The sequence below is a fragment of the Marmota flaviventris genome, chromosome 19 (genome assembly GCF_047511675.1).
Source record: "Marmota flaviventris isolate mMarFla1 chromosome 19, mMarFla1.hap1, whole genome shotgun sequence".
Lineage (NCBI taxonomy): Eukaryota > Metazoa > Chordata > Mammalia > Rodentia > Sciuridae > Marmota > Marmota flaviventris.
Window position 1 is genome coordinate 7,767,488 of NC_092516.1, and position 16,661 is coordinate 7,784,148.

A 16,661-nucleotide genomic window follows, 5' to 3' on the forward strand; every position below is an offset into this window, starting at 1 on the left:
GTGCTGCAGGCCATCAGGATGTGCTCTCTTAGTTTGCCATCCTTCTACATCATGCTTCCCTTCATCCTGCTGACCTCTGGGCTCTCTTAACTCAGGAGACTTGTCATTATGCTGTCCTAGGGGTGGTTACCTTCTGCTTCTCTGGGAATGTTCCCTGCTCCCTCATGTGTTTCCTTGATTTCAGGGGCCTTCCTGTGTGAGTCCCCAGTGGTCTCCATGTATGAGGACAGTGTTTATATAGTGGAGCCAAACCAAGTTCACACTATTCTTTGTCTCCCCCAACACTTTGTTGCCTAAATTTCTCTGGCATTTTTCACGTTATTACTTAGATAATTCACTGGCCTTCTCCCCTTTTCTCTGCGGACTCCCGAAAAATGAAGATGAGCTCCTCACCCCCGTTATACCCCACACAGCAGATACTGAGGTCTTTCTAGTTTTGAGGTGTCATTGTCTCCCTGACCAAACAAGTAGCTTGTTATTAGCACCAGACTAGAACATGTGGCTTCCAGAGTTCCACCTGCATGACCACTGAGCTGTGCTGCTAGGAGAATGTCCAGCTGTGAGTCCCCATGGCAGGCCCGGTTCCTCAGGAGCTGTCAGTCTCTATGCTCAGAGCCTTGGCTCCCTTGTTGTTGTTGTAGTTGGACACAAGACCTTTATTTTATTTATTTTTATGTGGTGCTGAGGATCGAAACCAGGGCCCCACACATGCTAGGTGACTGCTCTACTACTGAGCCATACAATTCTAGCCCCCTCAGCTCCCATTTTTTTAAATTCTTTTTTCCCTTTTTATATTTTGTTTATTTATTTTGCTGACTTTCTTTTAATTTTTATTTTAATTTTTTTCTCATATTTTTGTTTCCATTTTTTATTCCTTTTTCATTTTGGCTTCTTTTGGCTCATGTGCAAGATCAGATAATGGGTTGCTCATGATCGGCTATAAGGGCCGAGACGCTTAGGGGCTCTTTGTGAGATGCTTTTTCAGCTCTGTGGAAGTATGGGACAGTGGGCTGCTATTGTTCTGATACTCATCCTTGATTTCAGGGGCCTTCCTGTGTGAGTCCCCAGTGGTCGCCATGTATGAGGACAGCGTTTATACAGTGGAGCCAAATCGAGTTCAGGTTCGGACCTGGCAGGTAGGTAGCTGCTACTTAAAAAGTGGACTGTGGTTGTGAAGATAGACACTGTCTCGGGAGCCCAAGCCTGGTGTTGACCTCACCTGGCTTTGTTCATGTCTCTCTACTGGGTAAAGAAGAAACAGGTCCTGAAACAGCTGCTGCACCTATGATTGCTGTGACCTCTGAAATCGGAGGACAGGGCAAGACTTTGTTGAACCTAGAAAGCCATGGGTAGGAAGTAGGAGGAAACACTTCTTGGGCTTAGCGAGCTTCCCAGAGGCTGAGTAGCCTTCAGTTCAGGATGTGATATCTGCTGTGTCTTAGGGTAGGCCATGTGGGAGTGAAGTCTGCCTGCAGAGTCACAGGCCTCCAGCACACCATCTTTTTCCTCTTTGTCAGTGTGAAGCCAGATACCCATGCCCTGTCCGCATCCCAGATGTTTGTTGGAACCTGGGACTGACATGCTGTTAGCTTCCTGCGGCCGCTATAACAAATTACCACAACTGGGTAGCTTAAAACAACAGAAATATATTCTCTCACAGCTCTGGGAGCCAGAAGTCTGAAATTCAAGTGTCAGCAGGGCAGGTTCCTTTGTGGGAGTGGGGTTAGGTCTCTTCCTGCTTCTGGTGGTACTGGTGATCTTTGCTGTTCCTTGAGTTGTGGAATTCCTCACTCCGTCTTGTCTTTATATGCCTGCTCCCTTCATCATCTGTGTCTCCTCTTCTGAGTCTTATAAAACAGTCTCCCTGGGGATGTAGCTCAGTGGTAGAGCATGCACTTGGCCTGCAGGAGGGCCTGGGTTCAGTCCCCAGGAACCCCCAGAAAACTTGTCACTGGGTTTATGGCCCACCCTAAGCTAGAATGATCTCATTTCAGAATCCTGGGCTTAATCACATCTGCAAAGACCCTTTTCCCAAATAAGATCATATCCAGGGGCTGGGGTTGTGGCTCAAGGTAGAGCACTTGCCTAGCATGTGTGAGGCCCTGGGTTCGATCCTCAGCACCACATAAAAATAAATAAATAAAGGTATTGTGTCTAACAACAACAAAAAAATAAATAAGTGGATGAATAAGTAAATAAAGCAATCATATCCACTGACTTGAGCAGACATACCTTTTGGGGATGCCATAGTTAAATCCACTGTATGTAGCAACATTGTGTGATTGTGGAGAGCCTTGGCCACAGCCCTGTTTTAGCCATATGGTTTTTATCCAGCTTTGAGCTCTTTCTTGGAACTCAGTGATTACTTAGGGCTGCCACATCTGTGACCTCACACCTCAATTTCTGCTCATGCAGGCCTCTTTAATGGAGTTGTCATTTTTAGTTGGTGGTCAAGAAGTAAACAAGATGGTGATAAGAAAGCCAAAGCCAGAAGAAACAAGGACTACCATGGTGGGAGTGAGACTCAGAGGACCAGGGTCTGTCTATATAAAAGGCACTCCACAGAACACCAGGCCTGCTCAGGCAGGACTGTGGCATGTTCTCCAAAATTCAGGGATGGTGAAAGTGACTTTCTAAAAATATAGATGATGTGAAATCATTTCCCAGTCCCAAACCCTGCAGAGTCTTTTGCTTCACTTAGAGTAAAATCTGACTTCCCTGGACCTGGAGTAATGCTGCCCACAAAGCTACTGTTCACCCTCTAAGCAGGCCGCTCCCACCATTGCTCTCTCCTGCCTACTGTGTGGGTCTGAGATACCAACCCCATGCTCTACTTCAGTATGTCTCATCTTTCCTGGAATGCCACCCTGGGCTCTCCAAATAGCTAGCCCCTTCCTTCCTGTCTTTGCCTCCTTTAAAACATCACCCCAGACAAGACTTGTATCTCTTAAAACACTTGATTGAATTATGACATAGACATAGAAGAGCTTCGTACTCAGCTCAGTAATTTCCACAAATGGAATGTACCCACGATATGACTAGCATCCTGGTGGAGCTCCTTCCTCTCCCAGCCTCCCCACCCAAGGGAATCACGCACATGACACCAACAGTGTAACAAGTATCACTGAGGCTTTAGCACAGCACTTTCTACAGACAAGGCTCCCAGACCAACCCACAGAGATAGAATCCACCCTCCCCTGCGTACTTTCTGCATCCTGCACTTGCCCTCAGGTGCTTCTTAGCCGAAATTCCTCCTGTCAGCTTGACTACTCTGTCTCACCTATAGCTGTAGGCACCAGGGCTTTCTTGGAAGGGCCCCATCTTTCCCCTGTAAAACTCAATTGAGCATAGTGCTGGGCACATGAATTGCTGTAGGTAATATTGAGTGACAGAGGAAATGCCACTGCCTCAGCTCCTCCTCTTTTCCTTAGGGGACTGTCAAACAACTCCTGCTGTTCTCTGAAACAGAGGGAAACCCGTGCCTCCTGGACATCTGTGGGAATTTCCTGGTTGTAGGGACAGACTCCGCTCACTTTAAAAGCTTTGATCTTTCCCGAAGGTACGGTTTTTTTCCTGAATCAAAGTGTTACATTTTTTGAGTTAAGAGACAGTATGGTAAGTAGAAAATGGAATAGATGCCAGAAATCTCAAGTTCTTATTTCAACATTAACATACCACTGTGTGTGTGTGTGTTGTCAGGGATTGAACTCAGACCCTTGCATGTATTGGGCAAGCACTCTACCTCTACTGCTGAGATATACCCCCAGGCCTTCATCTCACTTTTTTTTATATGATTTTTTGGTACCAGGAACTGAGCCCAGGAGTGCTTTGCCACTGAACCACATCCCCAGCTCTTTTTATTTATTTTGAGACAGAGTCTCACTAAGTTGCTGAGACTGGCTTTGAAATTGTGATCCTCCTGCCTTGGTCTCCTGAGCCACAGAGATACAGGTGTGTGCTACCACACTCAGCTCCACCTCACTTTTTGATATGCCATGTGTCTGGCCTGAATTCTTAATCTTCACATGGTAAAGTGAAGTATGGACATGTTCTGGTGTGAAGCATTCCTGTGTGACAGGTACATGATACTTCATTTGTCAGAACTGTAGGACTTCATGCCCAAGTGTGAACCTTAGCACAGGGAAAAAATAAAAATCATTGAAACATTGGGCGATCCCAGAACAGAATAGAGAAGGTGCTTTCTGCTCAGTCCAGGTGTGTTCAGATGTTTGAAACGACCTCAGTGAAGGGAGTGGGAAAAGGTGCTGCCCCAGTGAGCCTGGATGTGGACAAAGACCTTAATTCAAGGGCAGGAGGAACATGCAGAACACTGCTCTCTGGTTGAGAGGTCTCTCCCTCGACAGACGCAGAAGACTGCTGCTGTTGCTCACATAGATGGAACTTAACCTAATGTGAAATAAGTGGATGATGGATTATAAGAACCGAGGTTCTGTCTGATGAAAGTGGGCAGGAGCCAGAATGATCCATGGGATGGTGGTTTAGGCATGAAGATGTCAGGATAAGCCCATGGTTTACTTAACATGGATGTAAGTACCACCTAAGCTGACAGTCGCAGATATGTCTCTGCAATCATTGGTGCACACATGTTTCTGTGCTGTCAGCTGACTGGGCCTAGAAGCAGCAACACCCCAGTAGCAACAAGCATAACTACTACCCAGATCTTGATTTCTAACACCTTCTACAATAAAAGGAACCAGGGCTCTGGAGAAATAGCTGATTCTAGGTCTGGGGCAAAAAAATAAGATGAATTGTACCATCTTATACCAGAAAGTAAGGAACTGCTAGAAACAAAATAAATAAAGAAGATCTCACAATGACAGGGGTAGGTCAGAGACAGGAACCAACTGAAAGGGCCCAATAGGCAAAGTTGAAACAATTTTTTTTTAAATATTTATTTTTTATTTGGACACAATACTTTTATTTATTTATTTATTGCACCCAGGACCTCTCACGTGCTACACTAGGCAAGCACTCTACCACTGAGCCACAACCCCAGCCCAAAGTTGAAACAATATGAGCAATAAAATAATAAAGTTCATACTGATGTGAATGACCAAGTCAGTCATCAATGGGGAGAAGAGACAAACATTCCTTACTAAAGAATTGATGGAACCACTCACCACTCCTTCAGACTGGGCTGCACTGAGTTCTGTCCAGAGAGCACAGCGTAGAAGGGGAGGCACTTCACAGTAGAGAAACCTGACATCCGAGGTCCATACCAAGAGATGGCCTGGATGTGGTGCAAGGAGCAGGCACCTCACCTCTGGTTTTCCTCCAAAAGCTCACAACACCACTCCAATAGAGAGATCCCAGTAGAGGAGCATCCTACCCCACACCTGTGTGGAACTGCACAGCTGTCAGGCTCATCACAACCCAGCCAAGAAGAGCCTGAGGAGACATGATGTATCAGATGGGTTCAGAATGGACTCCTGGGACAAAAAAAAACATTAGGGGAAACAAGGAAAGGTGAATAAAATGGAAAAAGGCATAAGCTATGCTGTATACGTAGTACTATGATATTGGCAGCAAGCTAGATATAGCTGAAGGCCTCTGGCAGGGAGCTGGTCCCAGATAGCTATAGGATAATTGGCCCATTGTGCCACAGGAGATCCCCAAGGCCTGAGTGAAGAGAAAGCATGAGGTGCAGAGCAGCATTCTTAGGAGCTACTTGTGTGTGAGCAGAGGAGGGGCACCAAGAACATGGATTTGTATTTGATTGTAACAGTATATGCAGTTTTAGTTGGGCCCGTTGGCACATACCAGTAATCCCGGTTCCTTGAGATGCTGGGTCAGGAGGAGCTCAAGTTTGAGGCCAGCCTGGGCAACATAATGAGACCCTATTTCAAAAAAAAAGAAATAACCAATAGATGAGGTTTAAAAGCTCACTGCATTCTGAGCTTGACTTGTGCCGTGTGCACATGTGGCAGCAGGGTGAGAAGCAGTGAGTTGCCAAGCAGAACTCACCCCAAGCTGAGGCCTAAGACAAAGAAACAGGCCCTTTCTATGACCTACCCATGACAGGGATCTCTGACTTGCACTAGATTCTCCCTTTTTTCCTACAGAGAGGCAAAGGCATACTGCAGCTGCAAAAACCTGGCCGAAGTGATCCCTGGGGTGGGGGCCATCGCTTCTCTCAGGTGCAACGCCAGCGGGAACAAGATCAGTATCCTCCTCAGCAAGGTGAGGCTCACATCCCTGCTGGTGACCCTACTATGCCTCATGGGTCTCAGTGTCCACTGGGACCTCTCCTGCAGGGTCCCATCCTCCCATGCCCTCCATTTCTTACTGCACACCTGCCTGCCCACTTTCGATCTTTTCCTGCCTTTTTTTTTATTATTATTATTTTTTTTTTATTTTTTAGTTTTCAGGCGGACACAACATCTTTGTTTTTTTTTTTTTGTTTTGTATGTGGTACTGAGGATCGAACCCGGGCCGCACACATGCCAGGCGAGCGCACTACTGCTTGAGCCACATCCCCAGCCCCTTTTCCTGCCTTTCTATTTCATCAGAAATAATTGTTTCTACAGAGAGCCCTTCACCCCTTCTCTGTTTTGCATGTTTTCCTCACTCAATGACTAAGTTCTCATTGGCACACGAAGGGATAATAAGGACTGTTGCAGATGAGCCTTTAAAGCATCTTACTTGGTGAAGTAGGATGTGGTATGAAGAAGGGATCTGCCTCCACCAGCCCTGCTCCTGTGTTCATTCAGGGGTTAATTGCTGGCTGCCCTCAGTGGGGCAGGAACTGAGCAAGTTACTGAAATACAAGGACTCAGCCTCCCCTGTGGGTAAGCAGACAAAAGTTACCATGGAGTTTTCATACTGTGGCGACTATGAGGAGGTGGGTTGTGTCAACAGCCCTGAGCAGCTTGAGGAGGTGTCAGTAGAACCAAGATAGGAGCCATCAGAGGTGAAAGCACAGCAGGCAGAGTGTGGCCTCCCCAAAGGGCAGCCTCAATGGTGAAAGGAACAGCAAGGCTTGTGTGGTCACCTGGCCAATGTTGGCTTTGGTGCAGAGAGAAGCATGGCGTCAGTGTTGAGGGTAGTTTTAAACAGTGGATTAAGAGAGGCAAGGCAGTTGCAAAGGTTCCCCTGGCATCCATCACCAGTGTCCTAGAGGGACTGGCCATGAAATGGGAGTGGTAGCCACTGGGCTTGGTAACCTGTTGTCCTGTTTGGGAGGACAGCTGCTGTTGAGATATCTCCCCCGTTTCCAACCCACATAGCATTTGGGGGAGAAGGCGGGCATGTCAAGTTGTGGGGCAGGATAGGTAGGTTTGTTAAGTTAAGGGCAAGGATTGAAGTCATGTCCAGTGGTGGAGGGGGCAGAGAAGTGGGCCTGTCTAGTTGTGGGCGGGGAGGTTATGTGTCGGGTTGGGGGCAGCGTATGTACAGTTCCATACCTACTGGCAGCAAACTTGGATCTCAAGAGAGGGCTGGCTGGAGATGAGGATAAAGGGACAGGCATTGGCTTGTGCCCAAAGGAGATGCTTCAGGAGGAAATGAAGCAGGTGCTGCTAGCCCCCAAGAACCCAATTGGGCCTTGAGAAAACCACATAAATAGGTTTGGCCAGGGAGATGGGCTGCTGAGTGCAAGGTGGCAGCTTAGGGCCCAGAGGAGGTAGACCATTCCCATCTTTCCTTCAGCAGCTGGGCAATGCTGAGTTGTGCATGCCAGGAAATGAAAGCAGAGGCCAGGGACCTTGTGTGCAATCTAGTACCACTGGAGGCCCTTGAGGCTCCAGAGAGGCCGTGGTACTGAGTAGGGACAGTGCACAGGGACTGCTTGCTCCAAAGGGGCAGAAATGAGGTTGCAGGTGAAGCTGAGGGAGGTTTGTACTGCTTTGAAGATTCTTAAAACAGAGAGGAAGGTCCTTGGGGAAGGGGGATAGAAGAGGGCAGAGTGGAGCAGGGGCTGGCCCTTGCTGTCTCTGCATCTCTTCAACAATGCTCGTCCTTGTAACAAAAGCAAGAAATGAGTATAAAGCCTAACCTCAACTAGAACAGCAGAACTGGCAGTGAAGGGCGGCATCCCCAGTCCCACAGGCCCCCATGGCAGCCAACATGGCCAGGATAGAGCCTTCTCATGGTCCTGGGGAGAGAGGGAGGCAGGATGAGAGGGGCCCCAGACCCATGGCATTGAGCATGAGAGCTGTGTTGCAGGTGCTTTCCCCTCAGTGCTTTCACTTTATTTATTGCATTTATGAAGATGTTGAGAAACTGATGTTTCTTTTTTTTAAGAGCTCAACAGTCCTAATCCATATTTTACCACCACCACTTCTTGAGCAGGACTTCCATTTCTTTTTTTTTTTTTTTTTTTTTAAGGTAATTAACCCAGTTTTATTTAGAAATGATTGGCAAATAAAATTTTTATATTTTTAAGTTATATAACACAATGTTTTCATATTTGTATATATGGTGAAATGATTCCCACAATCAAGTTAATTACCATACCAATCACCTAACATGTATTGAGAATATTTGAGATCTGCTCCCTTAACAAATTTTAGGTGTAAAATACATATTGGTTTTTTTTTTATTTCTTTTTTTTATTATTAGTTGTTCAAAACATTACAAAGCTCTTGACATATCATATTTCATACATTTGATTCAAGCAGGGCAGCAGAATACAACAGACACTAGTATGGCAGTATGTAAAAAAGTGGATGTGTAACCGATGTGAATCTGCAGTATGTATACAGGGTAAAAATGGGAGTTCATAATCTGCTAGAAACTGATGTTTCTATGTAGTCAAACCTATTAATGGTTCCAGTTTGAGATTTCTTCTCTGGCTCTTAAGATTGAACCCAGGAGTGTATTTTGTTTTTTGTTTTGAGACAGGATCTTGTTAAGTTGCTTACGGCCTCCACAAATTGCTGAAGCTGGCCTTGAACTTGCATTCCTCCTACTTCAGCATCCCAAACTGCTGGGATTACAGGCATGTGCCACCACACCTGGCTCCCTGATCCTGTTATTGATGATTCTGATATGAGTCCCTTATCTGAAGAGCAGCCCAGCACGTGTTGAACCAAGATTCATTCCCACAGCCCTTACTTTGATAGCTTGGCTAGGTCCAGGGAAGAAAGAATGTGAGAAAGAAGTGCAAGAGATGGAGGCATCATGAGCTTATGGAGTGAGGCCAGCTGAAGAAAAACAGGGAGACTAGAACCTCAGGACAGTCTCCAGGAAGACGACAGCCTCTGCCCCGAGGACAGCTGCGTGTTGGTGCAGTCCACAGAAGCAGGTGCAGAAGAGCTCCTCACCCAGAATCACCCAAGGCAGCCATGTCAGAACCTCTGGGTGGAAGCCAGGATCCGCTCTGTGCTCTGTCACCTCCACAAGCATTTAGGAGTGCTTTCAACAGGAAAGGCAGTGTTCTAGATACAGTTTTCAGGGTACATGAAGGATCTTCAGAAAAGACTGCCACTGCTAACGCTTCTGGGGTTTAGATCAGTATTTGCCCACTGTTTTCCTCCATAGTTGAAGATGGAGGAGGGTCTCTAAAAAGCTGAGGTATAATTCACATAACACAAAATGAGCAATTTAAATTGAACTATTCAGTGGCACTGAGTACATTCACATTGTACAGATTCCACTTCTGTCTAGTTCTAAAATGTCTTCATCAATCCAAATGCCATAGCAGCTGGGCATGGTGGTGCAGTTGTGCATGGCTGGAGCAGGAGGATCATAAGTTCAAGGCCAGCCTCAGCAACTTAGCAAGACTCTGTCTCAAAATAAAAAGAGCTGGAATGTAGCTTAGTGGTAAATCATCCTTGAGTTCAATACCCAGCACCAGGAAGAAAGGAAGGAAGGGAGGGAGGGAGGGAAGGAAGGAAGGAAAGAAGGAAGGAGAAAGACAGACTTGGGGGGTAGAGGGAGAGAGAAAGAAAGAAAATGCCATCACCCTTGGCAGTCTGGCCCCATTCCCCTATCTCCTCAGCTCCCTGCAACCACTAGTTGCTTGCTATCTGTGTTTGCCTCTTCTGGTCACTGTATACAAATGTAACAGTGGTGCAGTAACCTGTGTGCCTGCCTACCTGCCTCTCACTGAGCTTGCTTCCATAGCTCGTCCAGGGCTTCAGATCTTTCTTATGGCTGAGTACTACTCCTTGGTAGGGTGGACCACATTTTGCTGACCATTCATCCGTCTTTGCACACTTGCTGTCTCCCCTTGCTCATGAGTAGTGCTGCTGTGAACTTGTGAGTGGAGCAGTCATTTTAGAAAGTTTCCCAGGCCACCCTGGACAGCAGGCTGAGAGCGAGCAGTGTGGGCTTGCTCAGGATAGTGGGTGTGGTGAGCCATGTGATGCTTCCACTCCTGGCCTTATGGTGGACAGTACTTACTCCCTGGTGTGGCCAGCCTCCAAGTGGTGGTGGTGGTGGTGGTGCGGAGGTGGGTACTGGGGATCGAATCCAGGCCGAGTTCACCACTGAGCTATATCCTGCCCTTCCCCCTTTGTTTTTATTTTAAGAGATGGTCTCAGTTGTCCAGGCTGGCCTTGAACTTGCAATCCTCCTACCTCAGCCTCCTGAGTTGCTGGGAGCACGCAGCTCCAGCCTCCATTTTGTGAAGTTTATTTCATTTTTATCCGGCATGTTGCTCTGTCAGAATTCAGATTCCTTCTGATTTCCTGAGTTGATCAACTTCAGCTAGGAAAATATCTCCATTCCATACTAAGAGCAGCTAAACAGTCTTTCAGAATTTGTTTTCCGTTCTCTGACAACATCAAGCAGTCACTTGGAGACTGCAGCAGTGGGACAAAAGCAAGCTGGATCTCAGAGCGTAAGTTCTGAAAGCATGGCCCACACAGCACTGGTCCAGGCATGTCCCTGAGTTGTCCCATCTTCTCTCCCCAGGTTGACAACAGCCCCGATTCCAAAATCTGCTTCTATGATGTTGAAATGGACACAGTGACTGTCTTCGACTTCAAGGCTGGACAGATTGATCAGAGAGAGTTGCTGTCCTTTAATGGACAAGAGACTAACAAGTAAGATTATGGTTGGGGATTTTGTTAAAGAATGTTGAAAACAGCATTTGCCTATTTCACATCTTCTGGCCTGATTGTTCCTAAGTTATGTTTCAAGCTTCAGAAGTTTACTAGTAGTAAACTTCACAGCATTTACTAGTAGTAAGAACAGGATATATAACAGAAATTTGTGCAGTTGTAGTGGATTCAAGACCTTGGTCTCTGTCCTCCATAGCTAAGGTTCTGGAGTTGGTTGAGTACAAACTTGAACTTTGCCTGTAATCCCAGCGGCTCAGGAAGCTGAGACAGGAGGATTGTGAGTTCAAAGCCAGCCTCAGCAAAAGCGAGTCACTGAGCAACTCAGTTAGACTCTGTCTCTAAATAAAATACAAAATAGGGCTAGGGTTGTGGCTCAGTGATAGAGCACTCACCTAGTACGTGTGAGACACTGGGTTCGATCCTCAGCACCACATAAGAATAAATAAAATAAAGGTATTGTGTACAACTGCAACTAAAAAAAAAATATTTAAAAAAAAAATAGGGCTGAGGGTGTGGCTAAGTGGTTAGGTGTCCCAGGTTCAATCCCTGGTACCAAAAAAGGAAAGAAAGAAAATGGAACTTGAACTTTGGAGGGGCTCTGGCCATAGGGTCTGTAGAAATGGCCTAGGAGTCACAGGAAAGAGGCAGTATAGTGAGCCTCACACCCATTGCTGTCTCCAGCAGAAGGGAGGGTACTGTCTTTGTGAAGAATATATTTGTCTTTCTTCAGAGGTTAATGGAGCATACATGTGTAGTTCTTTCTGCCACTGAGAACACATTCTCAGGATGGACCTCAAGTGCTTAGAATAGTTCACCTTCATTCACATTGATTCTGCATGAATTTAGGCAGGAAAGCAAGCCGAGGGCGGTGGGGTCGAGTCTCCCCATGTCAGTGGCATAGAAGCATAGTTAACATCAGAAGTGGATGCATAAGCAGCGAGGTGAGTGCCAACAGGAAAGCATGCCGTGGGCCAGGAGCCGTAGCCACGCCTGTGATCTCAGTGGCTCAGGAGGCTGAGGCAGGAGAATTGAGAGTTCAAGGCTAGCCTCAGTAACTTGGCAAGGCCCTGAGCAACTTAGTGAGATCCTGTCCCAATATAAAATATAAAATGGGCTGGAGAGAGGCTGGGGTTGTAGCTCATGAGAGCACTTACCTTGCACATGTGAGGCACTAGGTTTGATCCTTAGCACCACATAAATAAAAGTAAAGGTATTGTGTCCAACTACACCTAAAAATATTTTGTTAAAAAGTGGGGTGGGGGGCTGGGTTTGTAGCTCAGTGTAGAGCACTTGCCTAGTGTGTATGAGGCACTAGGTTTAATTCTCATCACTGCATATAAATAAAGTCAGTCCATTGACAATTAAAAATATTTAAAAGAAGTGGGGTGTGGGGGTGGCTGGAGATGTGACTCAGGAGTTAAGCGCCCAGGTTTGATCCCTGGTACCAAAAGAAGAAAAAAAAAAAAAATGCCATGGGAATCTTTAGGCATGGATCAGTGCATCCCTCAGACTGCACCTCACCAGGGTCCTCACCAAGACCCTTCAACCAGTTTCTCAAACTCTTAAGGGTGCATGGCAATACAGGACGCAGAGCTGCCCCAAGGCTGGAAGAGCAAAGGAACTGAGTGGGGGCTCAGTGCTTGTTCTAGCATCCTTTTTGTTCTGCTCACTACTTTGGGTAGGTTTTTTCATTTTTGGTTTTTTGTTTGTTTGTTTGTTTGTTTTCCTATGCTGAGGGTAAAACTCAGGGTTTGGCACATGCTAAACAAGTGCTCTACTACTGAGTTACATCCTCAGCCCCACTTTCACTAGTTTTAACTTTCCAACACACCTTCTCTTGTCCAGCCTCTGAGTCCCCCTGCCTTGTACCCCTGCCTTTCTTGAGTGATACCTGCCTCATCAGACCCTTCTGTGGACCCCTATTGACCTGTTGACCTGAAATGCTCTAGCTTGCACCCCTGCTGCTCCCCCAGTTTAGCATTCCCATCTTCACTTCTCTCGTAATCCAGCCCCAGTTCTCCTGCTTCAGAACACATGCCTTTGAGCATCTTACCCCTCTGGGATAGTCAGAGCCCACTTCCCAGAGGTCCAGTTCTTACCACAGCACCCTCCCCAGAGGTCCAGTTCTCACCACAGAACCCTCCTCTTGGCCACCCATATTTAAAACTTCAGAACTAACCTCTTCTTCAAACTCTGCTGTGACCCAAGTCCCCAGTTTTCCCTGTAAAATGTCTTTGAGTTCTCACTTTTCTCTCTTTCGCAGTTCATGGCTTCCCTTGAAGGGATGGCAGTCTTCTTTCTGTCCATTCTTCAGCCCTTGCCAGGCCAGTCTCATACCTAAGGAACTACTGTGTCTGGCACTCAGGAAATGCTCTGTCCAAAACACTGTGCACATCACATCTGCAGTGCTAGAGAAGGATGTGGTCCATGGGAGCATCTCCAGCTCTGGTGCCAGGAGCATCCATGAGGAATGTTCTTTTTCTGTAGGACTGGGTCCTACCCTGCTACATAGCCAGAAAGGGCTGATGAGCCAGCAAACCCCCCGACCCCACCCCTGGGTTGACCATGCACCTCTAGGGGAGGCAGATGAAAGTCACTGTCTCTCTCTCAACTCAGGTGCCTTTCCTCTTTTGAAATCTTTTCCATTCTTTTCTCTCTTTTTGTAATATTTACTTTTTAGTTATAAGTGGACACAATATCTTTATTTCATTTTTATGTGGTGCTGAGGATCAAACCCAATGCCTCACGTGTGCTAGGCGAATGCTCTACCACTGAGCCACAACCCCAGCCCCTAAATCTTTTTCATTCTTTAAACCAGTTCCTTTTGGTCTTCCTGCAGTACTTTGTGGAGTTCAGGGACAATAAAACATGGAATTTCAGAGATGAGAGGAACCATGATAAAATAGGAATCATCACATAGTCACCTCCAAGGCTGGAACCCAGGTCTGCATTTATAAGCCTTGGCATCTGTGCTACCTAGCAGGGGGCACCATCCCACTAGTCCTGGCAAAGGGCCTTCTGGAGAGAGTCCTGGACCCTCCACAAGACCTCCAGAGCCCAAGCATCATGTTCTGCATCCCTCATACTGCACTTTACCAGGACCCTTCAACCAGTTTCTCAAACTCTTGAGCATGCCCTGACAAGGTGCATGGCAGTATAGGATACTCACCTGCATATGGAGACTGCAGCCTGATGACTGGATGGGACAAGTGGTGTGGGGCATGGTAACAGGAATGCTCTTCTCATTTGGAGATGGCTCTTCTCTTCTGTTCTAGGAGCCACATTTTTGCAGATGAAAGGCTGACAAATCATGTTCCCGTGAGTCATTTCTGGGATCAGAGCGAGCCCAGGCTTTTCGTGTGTGAGGTCGTGCAGGAGGTGCTGGGACCCCAACCACAGGCTGCAGACAAGCAGCCCCTCACTCAGGACAGCGCCAGCCCCACGGTACATGACCACTTTGCCACATAGTGTTTGTAGAAACAGGTGGTGGCTGTGTGGCAAGCACAGGGTCTTGGTTACTGGGCTTATGGGAGAGTTAGTAAGGAAATGCATTCATGTGGAGGGGAGCATCTGCCTCATGCTTCCCGCCATTTGAAGGTGTGGTTGCCATTCAGAACTGTTTCTCTGGGTCGATGGCGCACAACCCTTCTTAAACGTAGGAAGCCTTTGGTGTGTGGTGCCTCTCTCCTTTGGGCTTGGTACAGTTGCTACTCTACCCTTTTTGTCTCCAGGTTCTCTTGTTATCTCAACTGTTATGTTATTCTCCCTCTGAGTTGGGAAACGTGTTGAAGCAGCTCAGGTGGACTAACCCCAACGTTAGCCCATGCTGCAGTCGGACCTGAGGCAGCCTGGCCCTGCTCCATCTATTCTACCACATCCATCACCCTCCAACAAGGCCGACCACCCAAGTCCTTCCTCTACAGAGCCTCCTACCTCCATGCCATGTGCCCCAGGGTGCCTGAGTTGTACCTGGGGCCTCTGACAATGTCTAGCTCTTTGTCTTGCAGGACATCAGACATTGTGAGCCTCCTTCTAACCCACCTCATTCTCAGAGGAATCTATGTGGGCTCTCAGATAACTAAGCAAAGGGCAGCCAACCCTGAAACTTCAGGACTTGCCTCACCAAGACAGTGAGAAGTGGGCCTGAGCCACACCCCCAGCCCTGTTTTGTATTTTATTTAGAGATAGGTCTCACTGAGTTGCTTAGAGTCGCACTTTTGGAGGCTGGCTTTGAACTGACGATCCTCCTACCTCAATCTCCCAAGCTGCTGGGATTATAGGTGTGCACCACCGTGCCCTCTCATTTTCATTTTAAATCTTGAGACAGGAACTCACTAAGTTACCCAGGCCAGCCTCAAACTAGGGATCCTCTTGCCTCAACCTCCCCAGTCACTGGGATTATAGGCACGCACCACCACACCCAGAGTAAAGATACCCGAGGGGTATCTAAAACATAGAGAGAGCCTTTTTGTTATGCCACCAGCTCAGATAGAAGTGACAAATCACTGATGGTCGTCACAGCTAGGTGGGCTGGGTCCTTCCAACGGAGGCAGATAGCAGTTGAGAAGCCCTAGTGGATACAGGGGCCACATGCTCTGAGAAGAGTTGACACTCCTGTTTTCTCTGGGTTATGTGAACTTCCTGGCAGTGCAAATGGAAATGAGAAGGAAAACAGCAAATGATAAAAACAGTGTTATCCTTTCTTTCCAGGAGGACGTCTTGGTTCTGTCCTTCTTCATTTCCGAAGAGCATAGCTTCCTGCTGTATGAGACCTTCCCCCGGCCTCCCGCCTACCAAGTGCTGGTGGGGATGGAAGTGCCCCATTATTACTTCACAAGAAAGGTGTGGCTCTGCAGGCTCCTCTGCCCTCCCCGGCTGGTGCGATTCTTGTAACCCTCATGAGGCGCTGAGGTGCATGTTAGTCTTCCAGATTCCCCACTTTCACCTCTCCTTAAGCTACTTTAGCCATCCACTGTAATTTATTACATGAAAGTCTGCACACACTGATGTCTCCTGGGCTAGGAAAAATTCCAAAAAGTGACTTTGCTGTTAGGATGGTCAGAAGTCATGCTGAGCACGTTGTCCCCTTGGTCTGATTCGGGCTAGGACTCCAAGCGCTTCCCTTTTGGGTTTTCTCCTAAAGTCATGTTACCTTTCAGCTCTTCTATCTTTTCATTTTTATTCTGTTTTTTGGAAATTATATATTCCTGTATTCACTATAGGAAATTTAAGAACTGTAATTAAAGAAGTAAAAACCATAGTCAAAAATCTCTATAACCCAAGTGTAGAGGCAGTTGCTGTGAACAGGGTAGTGCCTCCTTTCCAGAGGTTTCATAGAATGGGGTCGTTTTCTGCGCACATGAACACATACCTAACTAGTTGATTTTGAACAAATTCTTTACCTTCCTTGACACATAGTCTCCTTATGGCCAGGTCCCTTGTAGACCTAAAATCAAATCTGTCTCTGGTTCTGAAATGACATGCTGAATAAAGGGTGCCTGGGATGTCTGCCTAAGAGCATCCTTCATCCAGGAGGACTGGCAGCCTGTGAGTGGCTCCTTTTAGTGGCCTCACCACCCGGTTGTTCTCCAGCCCTGGGGCCTCCAGAGTTGCTTGAGAGGCTTTTTCACCCAG

General features: G+C 47.0%; 1 protein-coding gene across 8 annotated transcripts in view; it reads left to right on the forward strand.

The window, feature by feature from the left end:
- Ift140 (intraflagellar transport 140) overlaps nt 1-16,661 on the forward strand; it is a 74,863-nt gene that overhangs the window by 16,303 nt on the left and 41,899 nt on the right. For all 8 annotated transcript variants that reach the window (XM_027940500.3, XM_027940501.2, XM_071605429.1 and 5 more), the window contains exons 12-17: nt 1,045-1,136; nt 3,432-3,559; nt 6,084-6,201; nt 10,879-11,009; nt 14,303-14,471; nt 15,738-15,869. In XM_027940500.3, the coding sequence (XP_027796301.2) occupies nt 1,045-1,136; nt 3,432-3,559; nt 6,084-6,201; nt 10,879-11,009; nt 14,303-14,471; nt 15,738-15,869 (770 nt within the window). The remainder of the gene's footprint in view (nt 1-1,044; nt 1,137-3,431; nt 3,560-6,083; nt 6,202-10,878; nt 11,010-14,302; nt 14,472-15,737; nt 15,870-16,661) is intronic.